General features: G+C 55.9%; 1 protein-coding gene and 1 long non-coding RNA gene across 10 annotated transcripts in view; both read right to left on the bottom strand.

Moving 5' to 3' along the window:
* Positions 1–1333: 1333 nt before the first annotated feature.
* LOC131274644 (uncharacterized) lies at positions 1334–11174 on the bottom strand. Of its 2 annotated transcripts, XR_011646562.1 has the most exons (3): positions 10826–11165; positions 8199–10302; positions 1334–2333 (listed from the first exon to the last, which is right to left on the bottom strand). It is a non-coding gene; the product is annotated as an uncharacterized lncRNA (long non-coding RNA). The 2 variants fall into 2 exon arrangements; XR_009181949.1 differs by lacking the exon at positions 1334–2333 and having other exon boundaries at positions 5838–10302; positions 10826–11174.
* Positions 11175–11693: 519 nt separating this feature from the next.
* The window catches only part of RFX2 (regulatory factor X2), a 120950-nt gene continuing 113835 nt past the window's right edge, over positions 11694–18808 (bottom strand). For all 8 annotated transcript variants that reach the window (XM_071209996.1, XM_071209995.1, XM_058282006.1 and 5 more), the window contains 3 exons: positions 15246–15399; positions 13514–13556; positions 11694–13142 (listed from right to left, as the gene is read on the bottom strand). In XM_071209996.1, coding sequence (XP_071066097.1) covers positions 13030–13142; positions 13514–13556; positions 15246–15399 — 310 coding nt within the window. In that variant the 3' untranslated portion in view covers positions 11694–13029. The remainder of the gene's footprint in view (positions 13143–13513; positions 13557–15245; positions 15400–18808) is intronic.

The following is an 18808-nucleotide window of genomic DNA, read 5'->3' as shown; positions in this document are numbered from 1 at the left end:
AAGAGAATGATCATCTCTCTCCCACTCTGGAAGGTCCCAGGATTGGTTCTCGGAGCCGAGTAATGAGAATAGAAGCAAACACAGAAGAACACCCAGCGAATGGACACAGATAGCAGACGAGGAAGGGGGAAGAAATTAAGTCTTGAAAAAAAAAAAGTAGCTTGGGGGAAGTGGATGTGGCTCAAGTGATTGGGTTTCTGTCTTACCACATGGGAGCTCCAAGGTTTGATTCCCGGGACCTCCTGGTGAAGGCAAGCTGGCCCGCATGGCAAGCTGGCCCGAGCTGAGCGCTGGCCTGAGCTGAGCGCTGGCCCACACGGAGTGCTGGCCCGTGCAGGAGTCCTGGCCTGAGTGGAGAGCTGGCACAGCAAGATAATGCAGCAACAAAAAAGAGATACAGGAGAGACAATAAAGGACCAGGGAGCTGAGGTGGTGCAAGAGATTGAGCGCCTCTCTCCCACTCCGGAAGGTCGCAGGATCGGTTCCCAGTGCCGCCTAAAGAGAAGACAAGCAGACACAGAAGAACAGACAGCGAATGGACACAGAGAGCAGACAGCGCATAAACAACAGGGGGAGGAATAAATAAATCTGAAAATAAAAGAAGTGTCTTGGAAGAGGTGGCGACTGAGTGCTTAAGGGAAGGATGCTGGAAGGAGGGGTCAAGGTGACCTCAGGGCTTCTGGAAGACTTAGCTGAGTGGTGGTGCCAGGCCTGCAGGAAGGGAGCAGGAGCTGAGGAGTCTGAGGGGTCTCTCAGCTTGTTTTCTGTGGTGTTGACAGACTCCTGGGCTGACCAGCCAATGGCCTGTCTCGAATCTGACGCTGTACTCACCCAGGCACAGAGCCTGGGAAGGCAGCAGGCTCAGACTCTTTGAAAGCACCCAAAACTTTTGGAGGTTTTCTTTCCACGGTGCTGATAGAAGTCCTGGCTTGAAGATGGGGAGTCCTGGGGTCTAGTCCCCCTGCTTGTGTCTTGGCTTCCTCGTCTGGACAACTAAGCAGGTTGGACAAGGGGCCTTCGGCTTGCGCTAACCCATCTGTCCGGGTTTCTCCCTCTCCCCGCTAATGCCTGGTGTTGAGGTCTGAGCAGGTGTTCCCTGCTCGCCCCCTTCCCTGTCCTCCCTCAGCCCCCAGGGCTGAGTTCCTGACAAGAGGACCCCTTGGGGGACCCTGGGGTGCCTCAGGACCCCCCCGGCACACGGAGGCGCCTCTTCTGGATTCCCTCCCTCGCGCAAGCCCGTATTCTGCAGCAGCTGAGTATGGCCTGCAACGGGGAAGAGACGCCAGCTTTCAGTTTATTAACTTTTCATTTCGAAATAAATTCAGACGTACAGAAAAGTTTCAAAAACAGCACAGAGAATTCCACATGCTCATCACCCTGCTTTCCCAAGCGTTCACATCTCACGTGGCCACTCTACAGTGGCCCAAACCAGGAAGCTGACGCTGACACGGTGCTGCTCACCGGTGTCCAGGCCTCACTCGCGCGTCACCCGCTTCCCGCTAGCGCCCTTTCCTGCTCCAGGCTCCAGCCCGGGCTCCAGCTTCACGTTTAGACGTTGTATCTAATCTTAAATTTGGAACAGCTCTTTGGTCTTAGACTTCTGGATCCTAACGCTTCTACTGAGTACCGCCTGTTATTTTGTAGAATGCCCTTTAGTTTTGAGTCTGTCTGGGGTTTCCTCATCATTTAATTCAGGTCACCACATTTGGCAGGAGTGACACAGAGGTCAATTAGTTCCATACTGAGCATAAATTCGATCACTTGGTTTACATGATGTCTGCCAGGTTACAATTTTTCCATTCGGAATTGTTGAGTATCTCATTGGGAGATACTTAGCTACTGTAGATAAATAGGGACTATTTGAGGAAGAGAAAAGGAGGATAAAGGAAGCTAGCTCTTTCACTCTGGCGATTGCTGTCTTTCCTATCACTGTATTGCTGCAATTTAGTAAACAAAACGGCCTCCTTGTCTGAGAGTCTAACTGAACTTCCCGTCAAGTTATCTGAGCTTGCAGATAAAAAGGAAGAGGCGATGTCAGACGGTGAACACTGGAGGGCGACAAAGGACAGGAAGAACGCAAAATTCAGTTGGTAAAAAAGCAGTTCTAGACTCAAAGGCTCTGCTGTGTCAGTCGAGGGTCTGGCACTTTCCAGGAAGCAGGTAAGGGGGGCGCTGGTGGCGGCGAGTTCCGGGAGCAGGATGGCTCGGTTGCACCGCGGCGCCGGCACACTCCGAGGATTCTCCTCCCGGCCTGGTACTGCAGCTGCCAAACCTCTAAAACCGCGGCTCCCAATCCAGGGTGGGCTTCAGGGGTCTGAGAATCCCTTCTGAACCTTAGTGCAAAATTCACGGCGACTGAGGGTATATCATTTGGGAGACCAGTTGCAACTCCCGCCCCCCCCCCCAGCCGTCCCGTACCACCCCTGGCAAACGTAAGCAAAAAGGGAATTTGCTGGAACGTTATGGGGATGCTCATAAGATCAAAGAAAAAATAAGAAAGTGGGCGACTCCTGGGCGTCTTGGGAGTGGGAACATCCCCGCAGACACAGTATGCTTTCTCTCCTTAAGAAATGCTTTCTCTCCTTCAACCGCACAGCTCACAATCCAGATTCCAAGGAGAGTGTTGGATGGGCCAGCTTGGCGGGACATGTTATGAAAGACCCCCCACCCCAGATGCTGTCCAGTCCACTCATCCATTCCTCCACCAGGTATTTTTCGAGCAAATGCCTCTTACGTGCCTGCCGCTGTCCTAGGTGCCAGGGAGAGCCCTGGCCCACGTTCTGGAGGAGGTGGGGATGAGGGGACAGAATAGAAACGTTAAAAAGAACAAGCAGCAATGACAGCAGAGCATTTCTGAGCATAAAGGCTGTGAAGGCAGTAGAACCGGATGAGAGGGGCGGGGATAAGGGATAAGGACGGTCAGGGAGGGCCTGTGGGAGGCGGCGGCATCTGAATGGAGGCCAGAAGGGTGAGAGGAGCCCATCCTGTGGAGGTTTAAGGGAAATTGTTCCAGGCAGAGGCAAGGAGCGGGCTGGGGGCATCCTGGATCCTGGAGAGGAATTGGGATTTCACGCTGAACGTGATGGGAAACCCAGAGGGTTCTGAGCCAGGACCTGGCTACAGTGCTTGAAGCTTTCGAGGCTCCCTGTGGTGGCTGGGGACTGAGGGGCAGGTGTGGTTGCCCCGGTGTGATGGGACAAGGCGGGGACCACCGAGGTCAGGGAGCAGAAGGATGAGGGCAACCTGGAGGTGGAATCAATAGAATGCATTGTGGAGGAGACGGAAAGGATTCCAGGCATCTGGGGGCAGGTGTAGGTATGAGGGCTGATGGAGGTAAGTTCTCAGTCTCTTCTGAGGTCAAGGGGTGACATTCTCAGAATGAAATCCCAGCTCCTCATCAGGCTCCCTCTGGCCTCATCCAGCCTCTCTCCCCTTCGCTCCCCACACACATCCAGCTCACTCCTGCTGTTCCCTCTGGGTGAACAGTCTTCCCCATAGGTGACTGCCACTCACAGAGTGATGGCATCCAGACCCCTGGGAGGAAGGCGGTTCCTCAAGAGGGAATTGGGATGTGATTCCCAAGCAGGTGGGGGAACTTCTGGGATGCTGGCAGACTGCACAGACATGGGACTCTCTCCTCTCCCAGAAAAGAAGCCAGAGGACAGGCAGAAACAGCCTGGAAAACATCATCTAGGGTTTAGGACACCAGGGGAGGCTGGACACCATCCATGAGAGAGAGGGGCAAAGGAAGAGAATCTCAAGGGCAAAGTTGTGAGTTAAAGCTACAGCTGCAGCTGAAGGGAGAAATAAACATCTCTACAGTAATAGTTCGAGACTTCAACATGCCACTCACATTATTGGAACAACTTGACAGAAGATCAACAAGGAAACAAAGAACTTGAACAATAAGATAACCGAGCTAGACCTAACAAGCATCTACAGAACGTCCCAAATCAGCAGGGTATACATTCATCTCAAGTGCTTATGGATCTTTCTCCAGGATAGACCACATGTTAGGTCATAAGGCCAGTCTCAATAAATATAAAAATATTGAAAATTTTAAAAAAAGGTTTATTTATTTATTTCTCCCCCTTTCCCCCCACCCCAGTTGTCTGTTCTCTGTTCTCTGTGTCTATTTGCTGTGTCTTCTTCTTTGTCCACTTCTGTTGTTGTCAGCAGCACGGGAATCTGTGTTTCTTTTTGTTGCGTCATCATGTTGTGTCAGCTCTCTGTGTGGGCGGCACCATTTCTGGGCAGGCTGCACTTTGTTTCTCGCTAGGCAGCTCTCCCTACGGGGCGCACTCCTTGCACGTGGGGCTCCTCTACACGGGGGACACCCCTGCGTGGCAGGCACTCCTTGCGTGCATCAGCACTGCGCATGGGCCAGGTGCACATGAGTCAAGGAGGCCCGGGGTTTGAACCACGGACCTCCCATGTGGTAGACAGACGCCCTAACCACTGGGCCAAGTCCGCTTCTCTAAAATATTGAAATTATACAGGGCAGCAGACTTGGCCCAGTGGTTAGGGCATCCATCTACCACATGGGAGGTCCGCGGTTCAAACCCCGGGCCTCCTTGACCCATGTGGTGAGCTGGCCCATGCACGGTGCTGATGCGAGCAGGGAGTGCCCTGCCACACAGGGGTATCCCCGCGTGGGGGAGCCCCATGCATAAGGAGTGCACCCCGTAAGGAGAGCCGCCCAGTGTGAAAGAAAGTTTAGCCTGCCCAGAAATGGTGCCGCCCACATGGAGAGCTGACACAACAAACAAGATGATGATGCAACAAAAAGAGACACAGATTCCTATACTGCTGACAACAACAGAAGCGGACAAAGAAGATGCAGCAAAAGACACAGAGAACAGACAACTGGGGTGGGGGGCAGAGAGAAATAAATAAATAAATCTTTAAAAAAAGAAAAATTACACAAAGTATCTTCTCAGCTCATAATGGAATAAAACTGGAAAAAATCAATAATAGATGGAAAAGGGGAAAACTCAGAAATGTGTGGAGGCTGAAAAACACATTCCTAAACAATTTGGGTCAAAGAAGAAATTGTAAGTGAAATTAGTAAATATATTGAGATGAGTGAAAACGAGAACACAGCAAAATTTATGGAGTGCAGTGAAGGCAGTCTTGAGAGGGAAATTTACAGCCCTAAACCCCTATACTGAAAAAGGAGAGACAGCTAAAATAAAAGATCTAACTGAACAACTAGAGAAACTAGAAAAACAACAGCAAACCATTCCCAAAGCAAGCAGAAAGAAAGAAATAATAAAGATTAGAGCAGAAATAAATGAAATAGAGAACTAAAAAAAAATAGAGAAGATAAAAGTGAAAGCTGTTCTTTGGGAAGATAATAAAATTGACAAACCCTTTGCTAGGCTAATCAAGAAACAAAGAGAGAAGATGCAAATAAGTAAAATCAGAGATGAAAGGAGGGATGTTACACTGACCCCACAGAAATAAAAAGGATCATAAGAGGTTAATATGAGAAACTATATGCCAACAAACTAGACAACCTAGATGAAAAAGACAAATTCCTAAAAACACACAGACCTACACTGACTCTACAAGAAATAAAAGAACTTAACACAAATCACAAATAAATCACAAATAAAGAAATTGAATCAGTCATTAAAAATCCCTCAACAAAGAAAAAGTCCAGGACCAGATGGCTTCACAGGTAAACTCTACCAAGAATTAACACTATTCCTATTTACACTCTTCAAAAAAATTAGAGAGGAAGGAAAATTACCCAATACATTTTATGAAGCCCACATCACCATAATACCAAAGCCAGATAAAGATACTACAAGAAAAGAAAATTAAACCAATCATTCTAATGAACAGGATTTATTCCTGGTATGCAAAGGTGGTTCAACATAAGAAAATAACATCATACACCACATGTGATGGTTAGGCTAATGTGTCAACTGGCCAGGAAATTGTGCCCAGTTGTTTGATCAAGCAAGCACTGGGCTAATTATAATACAGGGACATTTATGGACTTTAATCATCAGTGAGTTGATTGCATAGATGGCTGATTACATCTACGATCAACCAAGGAGACTGCCATCAGCAATGAGTGATGCTTTATCTAGTGGGTTGAATGCCTTAAAAGGGGAAGTGATCTCAGCATTCAGAGAGGTTTTCCCAGCTCTACCTCAGACAGCCACCATCTCCTGGGAACTCATCAAGGACCTTCACTGGAGCCCCTGGTTTGCAGCCTGCCTGTGAAATTTGGCCTGGTGCATCCCCATGGTCATATGAGAGAATTTTATAACATCTCATACTATTTACAGATATCTTCTGCTAATTCTATTTTTCTAAAGAACCCTGTCTAATACAGCTAGGTACCAGGAGTGGTTCTTGAGAAACACAATCTTAAACATGGAATTTCTGAGGTGGTTCTGGGAGTTTTGCAATTGGCTCTCTAATTGGACTCAAGGTACTAATGACTCCCTTTCCAATAACCAAGAAGACACTGACAGTCCACAGCATGGGTTAGCAAAATATCACCTCTGGATTCCCCTACTTCCATGCTTGTGAGAGGCAAGGATCCGGGTGAGAGTGTTTTCAACACCTTAACAGAGTTTTATGAAATCAAAAGATACAATGAATTTGGCTGGCTCCTCCTAGATACTCTGAATACAGTTAGAAAAGAAAGGACTGTTGGGAAGCAGATGTGGCTCAAGCGACTGGGCTCCCATCTACCATATAGGAGGTCCAGGATTTAATTCCTGGGGTCTCCTGGTGAAGGCAAGCTGGCCCACATGGTGAGGTGGCCTGTGTGAAGAGTGGCCCACGTGGAGTGCTGACCCACACAGTGTACTGGCCAACGCAGGAATGCTGGCCTGTGTAGGCATGCTGTCCTGCATGGTGATCTCCACAGCAAGATGACACAACAAAAAGAGACACAGAGTAGGGACAATGCGAGATGCAGCAGACCAGGGAGCTGAGGTGGTGCAAGAGATCGAGCACCTCTCTCCCACTCTGGAAGGTCCCAGGATTGGCTCCTAGTGACCCTAAAGAGAAGACAAGCAGATACAGAAGGACACACAGTGAATGGACACAGAAAGCAGACAGCCAGTGCAAAACAACGGGGGGGGGGGGGGGGGGGAGGGGTGTAATAAATAAATCTTTAAAAAAAAGGGATGAGCTGAAGCTTTCAAATTTGCAACTTAAATGCCACATAAATGATGTGAAAGTTTCTATGTGTGCTCTGAAAGAAAATCTTGTGTTATGTAGCAACAGACTTGAGATTTCTGAAAATCAGACTCAGAGTCTCATTGTTGGAGCAGCAGAGTTACAAAGGAAACTAAAATCTCAACCCTGCAGGGTGTCTGCTGTTGAAATGAAGGCATTGATTGGAAAGGAGTGGAACCCTGAGGACTGTGATGGAGACATGGGTTGATGATGATATTGGTGGGGATATTGGAACCCTAAATTCTGCTGAGACTTTGCCAGATAAACCTGTGATGGCCTGCCCCCAGGAGCCAGGACCTCCTTCCAGCCCTGAGGCAGGTACCAGCCAAACTCCAGCATGCACCGTCCTCCTCCCCCCTGCCCTGAGGAATCTGCTTTCCAACCCCTGCCTGAAGAGATTAATCCTCTCTCAGCAGATGAAATGCAAAGGAAGGCCCTGAGGTCAGTAGCTTGCAAGGCATTTCTAATCCTTCTCCTTACCCCCACCACCCCTCTTCTCTTCCAGACCTATTACTAGTCTAAAATCCAACAAGCCCCCAAAGGGTAAAGTACAAAGCGTGACCCAGGAGGGAGTATGCTATACTCTAAAAGAACTGCATGAGTTTTCCAACTTATATAGACAGAAATCGGGGGAATATGTGTGGGGATGTATAATAAGGATATGGGATCATGGTGGAATACAAAGTTGGATCAGGCTAACTTTATTGATATGGGCCCACTAAGCAGAAGCTCTAGATTCAGTGCTGTAGCTCAAGGGACTATGAAGGGCTCTGTTTGGGTGGCAGACTGAAACATGGACCAAAAGATGGCCTAGCATGTCTGAGGTGGAGATGCCTGATTTGCCCTGGTTCACAGTAGAAGAGGGAATTCAAAGGCTTAGAGAGATTGGAACGCTAGAATGGATTTACCATTTGAGAGCTGCCCCCACCCCAGGAATGTCCAGAGGACACACCTTTAACCAGGACTGTGAGGAATAAATTTGTAAGACTAACTCCATCTTCCCTGAAAAACTCCGTAGTTGTTCTTCTCTGTAGTCCAGATATTACTGTAGGACGGCTGTAGCGGAATTAGAATCCTTAAACATTATGGGAATGATCGGATGGCGCTCTGGGGAAAGTCAAGTATTGGCAGTTAATTGCCAAAGTCAAGGTGGATGTGGCTACTGCAGTGAAAGGCAGATTCATAAAAGAACTCAAAATAGTCTGAGTCATGTAGAGTTATGGCATTGCCTAATTCAACATGGGGCACCTAGCAATGAAATAGATGGGCAGGCTACTAAATTTCCTCTGGGTCTGTATAAACAGAAGAGTTCTGGGTTGAGTGAATAAAACCCTAACTCAAATTACAGATGCAGAGAATCATGGCCCTTTAATCAATTGCCAGACTTGAGACAGATTGCAGACCCAGAGCTCCTCGACTGAGGAATGTTTGCTTGTTTTTTCCTTTTTTTTTAAAGGAGGCACCGGAAACTGAACCGGGACCTCCCACGTGGGAAGCATGTGCTCCGGCGCTTGAGCCGTATCCGCTCCCTGTTCCATTTGATACGCTCGATGCGTTCTCTTTCTTTCCTGGTCCATTAGGAAAAGAAACCAGTCCCAGCCCACCGACATGAGTTCATGACCCCTTGGCAAGCAGCCCCAGCATGCCTCTTGCTTTGTCTCCCCTTTTCTACCCCCACTGCCAAAACTCCACTTTGGACCCTCTTGTGTACTATTTTCATAAGCAATTCTATTACTATGGAAGAAGAGTAATTAATATCCATTAGTAGAATATCCATGTTAATATCCATAGTAATAGAACTTTTTACATTTCCTGGCTCCCTCCCCAGTCGGGAAGACTCCAGGCTCCACCCACATCTGGGATGGCCCCCACCACAGGCTTTCCCACAGTCGGGGGGCGATCGCCACAGGCCTGCCCGCACGGGGGGATGATTCCCCGCTTGCCTTCCAGGGAGGCGTGGCCAGAAGTGGCGGCAAGAGGGCAGCGAGGGCGGCCGCAGCTGCTTGAGCTTCCCTAGGAGAGCTCTAGCCCGCAGCAGCTCCTTCTGCCCGGAGAGCGACCACTGCCGCCTGGGCCCACGAGGGCTGCCGGGAGGCGCTGGACAGGGTGGGGGTCTGAGCCCCCAGACCCGCCCCAGATGGCACGCCTGGATTCTCACATGGGAGGGGAAGGAGCGCTCCCGTTGAAGCTATTTTTTGGGTCCTCTTTGGGCATTTCCAAAAATGCCAAGCCCACTCCTAACGGCCCAGGAAGCCGAGCTGGCAGCACACTCTGGGCCCGCTACTGGCACTGCCAGCGCACGGAGCTTCGCCGGCTCCGCAGAGCTCAACCCCGCGTGCCTGCGGCCCCAGCCTCCTCTCCCCACGTGCCGTCCAAGGTCTAGCGACCGCCCCCACACAGTGAGCGCCACCGCGGGCACTGCTGTTGGATTCGCCGGCAGCTGTGCAAGGCAGGCATTCGGCCAGGACTTCCGGAATCCACTTGCTTCCCTGCACGTCCGTGTCATCAGTCGGTTGCCATTTCTTGGAGGCCCTCCTGTGTGCCAGCCGCTGACCCAGATGCTCGACATCCGTTATGCAGTAAACGAGTTAACGCGGACAAAAGGCTTTTAGTGGCGCACTTAGCAGTTCTTCCTGTTAGACTCCCGCTGTGCCCCTCTAGGTGATCTACAGATGAGCTGTGGATTAGGAAGCTGCAGCTCAGGTCTACCCGAGTCCAGACTCGGCCCAGATGCTGCGTTTGTGATCACTGAATGAACGAACGGCGGGGCGGGACTGGCTCCCAAGGTGAGCCCTCCAGTCCAGACACTTCACAGGGTGGTCCGGGTCCCACCCAAATCCCCCCTGGGTCCGCTTCTAGCTCCCGCCAGTGTCCCCCCTCCATTTGTTGTTCGTGACCCAGCTCTGGGCTCATGTCCTTTGCCCTTGACCCCTCAGCCCTCAGCCCTCAAGCGACTCACACAGGCAGAGATCTGGGCGCGGTGGGGCGAGGGTGGCGTGTGGGCTCTGGAAGCGGGCAGCCCTGGGGTCAGCCCAGAGGGTGACTTGTGCAAGCCGCGGGGTCCCAGGAGGTTTTCTGAAAGGCGAGGACGTGGGCCTGGAGAGGAACGGGTCACCTGTGAGGACCCGACTTCCTCCCCGGGCCCTCCAGGGGGCCCCATGGCCTGCGGCTCTTCATGGGCCCCTCTCCAGGCAGATCATCTGGGACCCTCCTTAGCTCATCCGAGGGGGTCCCGGCCCTGGGGTCAGAAGCAGAGATGTGGTGAGGGTGGGGGTGAGCGGGCACGTCCCCCGCCCCGGGGGTTCTGGGATCCTGGCGGGGAGTGGGCAGGGGCAGGCTCAGGGCCCCTGCCGCGAGGCTGGGAGCTCCCCGGGGCTGCCATAGATTTTCGCTCAAAAGGTAAGACTTTCAAGGCAGTGGCACTCACCCCAGCGCAGCCCAGGGAAGCGATGGACGATCTTAGGGTCAGCTGGGGACCTCCAGCCTGGGCTGGGACCCAGGCAGGGGGGTGCTGTGGGGTGCTTGCCTGCCCGCTGGGAATTTTTAGGGGTGGCTAACCAGGAACTGTCCCCCCTTGCCAGAACAATCTCCTGTCTCTGGGCCCTTCCTGGTTCCTGACCTGCAACTCTCCTCTGAGGGTTTCTTCAGAGTCCTGCAAGTCCCTGGTCAGAGTCCCCGGACAGGGCGCGACCACAGTGAGGTGCATTCCTCATCCCGCCCTGGTCCCACTGAGCCGGGCTCTCTGCGGGTGGGCCCAGCGACTGGCACCAGCCAAGCAAGCTCCCGCGCGGGTCCTCACGTGCTTGGCCCCAGCCGCTCGACCCGGCGAGCCTGGCAACCCGCTCGTCTCTCCAGCCACCAGAGCCTCGCTCTGTTCTCCCTCCCTGCAGGGGCCTGGCCTGTTCCCAAATGCCACCGTCGCGGGCAGGGGAAGGCGTGCCCGCCGTCCCCGGAAGTCCGGGCACCACTCCCGGAAGCACACAGGCCGGGGGGGGGGGGGTCGAGTGGCCCCGCCGCCGGGGCCCGCCCAGGAGGGCGGGGGCGCTGGCCAGGACGGAGGCTGCGTCCTCCAGGGGCGTCGTGCGGGAGGGGCTGGGGTGGGGACTGTCTCCCCCAAGTGGGCATGCTCAGTGTGTTTACTGCGACAAAAAACGAGAATGGGGCTGGAGGCGTGTGCTTCACCAGCATTACGTTCCCTCCCGTGGGATCCGACGGGGGGACATCGGGGGGAGACTCAGGTGTGTGGGCGGCCATGAGGGAGAGAAAGTCGGGCCGCTAAGCCTGTTAACAGTGAACTGCAACGTCTTCCCAGAAAGGGGACACACGTGTGGACATTCTTTTTGTCTGACTTGACCTCGGTCTTGAAACTCCAAGACCAGACGAAGGCGGTGATGATTACGGGTGCTTTTTCCCAGAATAAACGCGTGTCCCCCCGTCCTCCCCAGCCCCCCGCGCCTGGCCCAGGCCCAGGAAGCCACACACGCCACTTGTCTTGGAGGCAGGTTTTTAAAGGCCACGTGAGTTTACATTAGTACCTTCTGCGTGAATGAGAAAAAACATCGGGGACTGAATATACGGCAAAGTACACATCCCTAAGAAACGTTCTAACAACAATGAGAGCACAAACTTATCAGTATAAACGTATTTCCAAAAAGAAAAAAAACTAGTACATTTCAGAAGATGGCGCTGACGAGACCGGAGGTTTGTCTTTTTCTTTCTTCTTCGCAGTTGGTTTGGGGACAGAACTATTGCACGGAGCTAACCAAAGGCGAGGGCTACACTGCCAGTGGACAGAGCCACAGCCTGAGGGTCAGGCCTAGGCATTCGTTTGCCCCCAGAGGCGAGTTTTGACTTGAAAACTGTTCGAGATGGGCCTTGGCCGGGGGCCCCCGGCTCCAGGACTGCCAGCTCCGAGGGTGGTGGGCCGGAAGACTGGGAGGAGCAGGGGCAGGCGCTGCTCTGGGGGCAGAGGCGGGGGCTCCGCCGCCCCGAGCCCGGCCCCCGGAACCAGCCCCTCGGCTTGCCTCGACCGTGAGCTCCGAGAGCCCCCGCGGCCTCCCGCTCGCTGTCAAGTGTCTGGCTTGGAGTTTAAAAGGCACGGCTGTGTCTTGGCACGGGTGGGCTCGTTTCTGTGGCTTGGCCTCGGAGCCGCGTGGGCCCGTGGGCTCAGGCGCCCGGGGGTGTGGACGTGGCCAGCTGCTTCTGGAGCGTCCTTTGGCATCTGTCCTGGGCGCCGGAGGTGGGCTCTGGCAGGGGTCCTGGGGGGTGGGGTGGGCAGGGGGCCACCGGCAGTCGTCCACCCGAGGCCACCGAGGTGGCGCGCTCAGCCGGCCCTCCGCGCCCAGGGCACGTGGCTGGACTTTCCAAAGTTCCTGAGTGGGAGCGGCAGCAGGAAAATAAGGGGGGCAGGCTGGCCCTTCCTTTCCTGACTCTGCCTAGTTTTATTCTGTTTTTAAAACCAGGGTGGAAGTTGGTACCAGCTGCACGGAGAAGGAAAACGCTGGAAGGCACCAACTCTCCTCTCAGGCCCTTTCGGCTCTTACCAAGAGGCTTGGGACTCGGACCCAGAGTTCCCACTTGCAGCAGAGGAGAGTGTCACCCGCCAGGGTGAGGCGGCCGGGGCCCCTGCTCCGCCCGCCTGCGCTAGCCGCCCGCCTGCTTCCTTCTGCAGGAACCCTGGGGCCTCGAGGCAGGCGCTGGCCCGGAGGCCTCCCCTGGTTGCAGTAAACATGGCATCGTCTAAGAGGCACTATTGCGGGGGCGCTGGGGGGCCGCGCCTTGGGGACCCCCGGGCCCTCTGGGCAGGCAGGCGCCCGCCCGCGGCTAGAAGCCCTGCAGGGAGGGGGTCCCGTCGCTGCGCTCGCGCTTCACCAGGGGCTCGCCCAGGTTGCGGGCGTCCGTGTCGGCCTCACTCCGGCGGTCGTCGCTGATGTCATCTGCAGGGGTGGGGGGGAGACAGAGCAGCATAGTCTGTGCGCAGCCGCCAGAGGCAGGGGCCGGGGAACCTGGTCCTCGTCTGCCCGCCTTTCACCCATAATGCCGCTGGCTGGGCAGTGCCGCGCAGCCTTCCCTGGCGAGCAGCAGGCCCTGTGTGCCTGGGCCGTGTGTCCTCCCTCCCCCTGGGCCCAGGGCTGCCACTGGCTGCCCCTGGCTCCTCTGGACCTGGCATGGAAGGGCCAGGGGGCCGTTGGCAGTGACACCACTGGGCTGCGCCCCCCGCGTCTGGCTGCAGCCGCCCTGGGAAAGCCAGGCCAGGATGGGGGGCCGTCCCCCGCAGGGCCAGGCCAGAAGGGCCCGGCACACCCACCTTTGTCCAGCAGCGTCAGGGACAGGGAGGCGAGGTCGTTGAACTGGAAGAGAGAAGCCCGGGTCAGGGGGCGGCCAGCAGAGGGATGACGGCCACTGCCCAGGGCCCCGAGGAAGACGTCGGCGACGTCCCCGACTCGGGTAGACAGGCTCAGTGTCCCCTGAGGGACTCGGGCTCTGCCCTGAGGAGTGGGTCTGAGGCCACCAGGGGCCTGGGGGTCTGCTCTCAGTGAGGAGGGGCCTGACAGCTTAGGGCAAGCAGGACATGGGGAGCTGGGTGGAACCCCCAGGTCCGGCTCTGCCAGCCCCGGGGGCCGCGCCCGGGCCCGCGTGCTGCGCACAGACGCCTCTGCCCACCGGGCCGGCTGAGGCCTCGGGAGGGGCGCGGCGCAGGAGGAGCCGCCGCTTCTCGTGGGCTTGTCGTGGCCCAAGAGCCCGCCAGCATCACCTCATTTCTTCCTCCCAGCGCCCCGGGGCCTGGCGGGCCCCCACCCAGGCGTGCAGACACCGGCGCACGGGCGGTCCTTGCAGCCTCGCTCCCGACAGCCACGAGGTGGAAGCAAAGCCACCCCAGGGCCCGAGGACTGGAGAAGCAGCACGTGGCCCTGCAGCCCTCGGGCCGTGCTCCCGCCAGGACAGGGACTGCCGGGCTGGCCACGCCGCCACCGGGACGGGCCTGGAGGGCACGGAGTGAAGGAAGCCCGGCCCGGGGGCCAGGCACTTAGGATTCCACCTCTGAGGGATGCACGGAAGGCGGCTCCACCGACTCGGGGAGCAGGCTACGGGGGCCGGGGCTGGGGAGGGACCGCAGTGAGTACAGGGCCTTCCTTCTGGGGTGATGAGAAGTTCTGGAACCAGACAGAGGTGATGGTAGCGCAACCTTGCGACTCTCCCAGATGCTACTGAGTTGCGTACTGTAAGATGGTCGGTTTCACGCCACGTGTCTTTTACCACCGTTATTTTAAAAACCCACCGTGTGTGGGGGGGATGCAGGCCTCATTTCTCCCCCCTTTCTTTTTAAATATATATTTTTATCAGAGAGGTGACCTTACAAAACAACTGTACGCAAGGCGCAGAATTCCTTTCCCTCACCCCTCCGCCGAGCCGCGCGCGTTGCTGTGGGCCACGCGCTACAGGTTATGAAAGTGGCACCCACCAGACTGTCAGCATAGCCTGGTCCGTAGCGTGTATTTGGTGTATTTTCCCATACACCCTCTATTATTTATTTATTCTTGGAAGAGAAAAGAATTTCAGGAATAGTCTTGCAAGGACGGGCGTGCCCCCGGCGCCCCCCTCTATAACTAACACCGCGTATTGGACGCTTGCTGCGGTTTAGGCTCCCGGGTTCGCACCGCTCACCACCCGGCGGCCCACCCCGGCACAGCCCCACGCCCGGCACGGCCCCTCCAAAGTGCACACTCGGCGCCTCGCGCTCCGTCACAGAGCTGTGCAGTGCCCCTAAAGGGAGAGCCCCGGAGCCCCCTGCTCTTGACCGTAGCACCGACAGAGCAAAGGCTTCGTTTTAGGAGCGGGGCCCGGCCCCCTCCCAGCAGGGGCGACATGGGAGCCAGGGTGGGCGCCAGGCCCGTCACTGCTTGCTCCGACGTGGAGCATGTTCCTGTGGGTCACGCTTTGCTCCTGCTCCCAGGGCGGCTCCTCGGCGGGGCGCCCCAGCCCCCTCCCTCGGCGGGCCCCTCGCCCGCCCCGCGCCCCAGCCCGCGGCCGCGCCTCACCTCGCCCATGACGGCGATGGGCGTCTCCCCGGCGGCCTGGGCCACGCGGTGCTCCACCAGGTAGAACATGTACTCGTCGTAGAGCAGGCGGATGAGGTGGAAGGAGCCGAAGCTGGCGGCGCTGCGCAGCGTCAGGTCGCGGATCACCATGGAGCTGCGGTGGAGACGGGGCCCAGGCACCGTCAGGGCGTCCCCGGCGGGCCCAGCCTCCCCGCAGCCCCGCACCCCCCTGCCAGGACCTGGGCGACCCTGCGGGCTGGAGCAGTGGGCCCCGAGGCCAGGGGCCACTGGGAAACCGGCCGCTTCTCAGGAGATCCAGGGGGTGGCAGGAGACAGTGGGGGTCCTCGACCCGCCCCCCCCCACCATGCCCCAGGCCCTTCCTTCCCAGGCACTTAGAGCAGGACAGGATTGCAGGGTGCGTCCCCCTCTCTCCTCATCCAGGGCGGGCAAACGGCCCTCAGCGGCCTGGTCTTGCACCCCTGCGGTGAGCTAAGCGTGGCCTTTACGTTTTTGGTTTTTTTAAAAGATTTATTTATTTTCCTCCCCCCTCCCCCGGTTGTCTGTTCTCTGTGTCTGTTTGCTGCGTCTTGTTTCTTTGTCCACTTCTGTTGTTGTCAGTGGCACGGGAAGTGTGGGCAGTGCCATTCCTGGGCAGGCTGCACTCTCTTTCGCGCTGGGCAGCTCTCCTTACGGGTGCACTCCTTGTGCGTGGGGCTCCCCTACTTGAGGGACACCCCTGCGTGGCGCGGCACTCCTTGTACGCATCAGCACTGCGCATGGCCAGCTCCACACGGGTCAAGGAGGCCCGGGGTTTGAACCGTGGACCTCCCATGTGGTAGACGGACGCCTTATCCACTGGGCCAAGTCCGTTTCCCCCTTTACGTTTTTAAATGGTTGAAACAAACAATAGGAAGAATATTAATTTGTGACACGAGAAAACGATGAGGTGCAGTTCGGTGGCCACAAAGCAAAGTTTCATGGGGACCTGGCCACGCCCATTCCTTGTGGCCCCGTCGCTGGCTGCGATGGGAGGTGGGCAGTCGGAGGCCCACAAAGCTGAAGATACCCTCCACCCGGCTCCAACAGGAAAAGTGACCCCCTGAGGTGACGGGATTATATGCAACCTGGCACTCGATCAAAAACCTCGGTCCCCACACACATCTGCCGTGGGGCCCCAATACCCAACACCCTCGTCTCAAAATGTACAGACGCTTGGTTACACCCATTCAAAGGGACAAGGGGCGAGAAGAGACGAGAGGGACACCGTTTAAACCCTGCCCCAAATGTTTCTACTGTGACTCAGCCGTGGGGCGTGCAGGGAGGTCCAGTGAGGACAGTGGCTGACAAATTATTTGGTGCTTGAGTTTTTTTCCTGGGCTGGCATGGAAGAGGCGCTGATTCCGGCTGGGGCTGGCTCTGAAATGGCCCTAGGAAGGAAAGCAAAGGCAGGAGCGTGGGCGGGCCTGGCCGGGGCGTCCTGGCCGCGCGTGACTCTCCTCGTCAAGTGAGCACTCTGGAAAGGTACCTCGAGCGCGAGGCCGAGGGGCCCAGCAGGAGCTTGGTGGTCAGCTACCGAAGCCCCTTTTTATCAAGGTCACGTGCAGGCTGGCAAATGAAGTCCAGCAGTGTTTCCAGGTGCCTGTCCCACCTCCCCAGAGGTGACCCCGCTCCACTCTTGGCTTTTGTTCCTGGTTTCCTGTCCACGTTTCTAAGCCGCTGCTGGTCTCGATCCTTTCGATGACGATGTTCTCTTTGCTTTCCGCAATGGAGGTGGGCTCTAGCGCCCGCAGGCTGTCTCTGCACCCAGAGGCTTGGGGCGCGCACCCCACTTTTCCTCCCTTTCCTCAGTTTTTGGCTAAGCTGGTGTTTCCATTTGGGGTGATGGGGGATGAACCCCACAGCTGTCTGGGGCTCCCATTTCTTTTTCGTTTACTCGACTGGCCTGTAGGGGCTGGGCAGCAGCGGTGAACAAAGGCACTGGCTCTCGGGAGTATGCCTGGAGGTGGAGGGGGCAGACAGCAAACTTAACAAGGTGGCAGGAGAGGAGGACTATTCTGGAAAAAAACCCACAAAAAAATGGGGCATGGTGGGGAGAGGACAGCCAGGGCTGTGCTGTTGTAATTAGGGTGCTGGGTCGGGATGCATGGCTCCCTGGGGCATGCTCCAGGCAGAGGTAGGGCAAGTGCAAAGCCCCCGAGGCAGCGAGGCCAGGGGGGAGCGCGAGGAGGGCGTGGACGGAAGGGAGGTCTGGGTGGCTAGCTGAGGGGCTGGTAAGCTTTTCTGAAAAGGGCCAGGCAGTAAATATTTTAGGCTTTGTGGGCCACATGGTTTCTGCCACAGCTCAGCTGTGCGGAGGAGCTGTAAAGGAATGGGTGTGGCTGCGTTCCCGTAAGTTTCTTTGCAAGATCAGATGGGGGTCAGTCTGGGCCGGGACAGAATGCGGTGGATGGACCAGAACACGCCGGGCTGGTACGCCATGGAGCAGCTTGCTGTTTTTCCTGGAGTTACGACCTGCCTGCTTGTGGAACGTGGCTCAATTTTCTACATATTTATCACCAACCGAGACCAGAACTTTCCCAGGGAACGGCAGGGTGCCCCTCGGCAGGCTCGGTCCATGTTTTCTGGGCGGTGCCCCTCCCGGAGCCCTTGGTTCGGGTCTCCTGGTCTGACCTGCACAGGTTAGGCCTGGGCTGGCGACGCGTTTCCTGCAGCCTCTGCTGGCAGTGCGCTGCCGCTCTCTGGTTTCCCGCCTTGTTGGTGAGACCTGGTGCTGGTCTGGTTCCCTGCCTCTTGCCTGGGCCCCGTTCTTTTCTCTCCGGAAGCGCTGAGGATCCTCTCATAGCCTTGGTGTTCTGAAAGTTCACAGCGAGGTTTCCTGGGGAGGGCCTTACGCCTTGTGCTGGCAACTGAGCGGCTTTTTCAGTTTGGAGATCTGTGCCCTTCAGTCCTGGCATGTCTGCTTGCTGGGTTTTACTTTCCTTCTCTCCATGTTTTTCTTTCTTTAATTCCTATTAGCTGGATAGTGAACCTCCCAGAGCGAGCCTTTAACTTGCTTTCCTTTCTCTCGTGTTTTCTTTCTTCTGTTATTTCTCTCATGGTTTTTCTTTCATTTTCGCCATATTTTTCTCTCTCAGTTACTTCCTGTGGTGGTCAGCTTTAGATGTCAACTTGGCTGGCTCTAGTACTCAGTGATTCAAACAAACACTAATCTGGGTGCTGCTGGGAAGGTATTTTCTGTACATCCCAGTTGATGTGGTGGTTTGGAGCTGTATGGACCCCAGAAGCAGCAGGATCTTAAACTGAACCCGCTCCTGTGGGGTGAGCCCACACGAGGAGGACCTTTAGATGAGGCTGCTGCAGTTAGGGTGGGCACCTCCCTCGGGCTGGTCGCAATCCTCTCACTGGAGTCCTTTATGAGAGAATGAAATTCAGACCCCCAGAGGGAGAGAGCCACGGGAAGCAAGAAGCTGAAGGTCTACGGAACCTGGGAGGGGAGGGAGCGGCTGCCGTGAGCCTTGCCAGGGGACAGAGGAGCCCAGGACCCAGGACGCTGGCAGCCGGC

This window comes from Dasypus novemcinctus, chromosome 19 (genome assembly GCF_030445035.2).
Source record: "Dasypus novemcinctus isolate mDasNov1 chromosome 19, mDasNov1.1.hap2, whole genome shotgun sequence".
In the NCBI taxonomy this organism is placed as follows: domain Eukaryota; kingdom Metazoa; phylum Chordata; class Mammalia; order Cingulata; family Dasypodidae; genus Dasypus; species Dasypus novemcinctus.
This window is presented reverse-complemented; position numbering and strand designations above follow the sequence as displayed.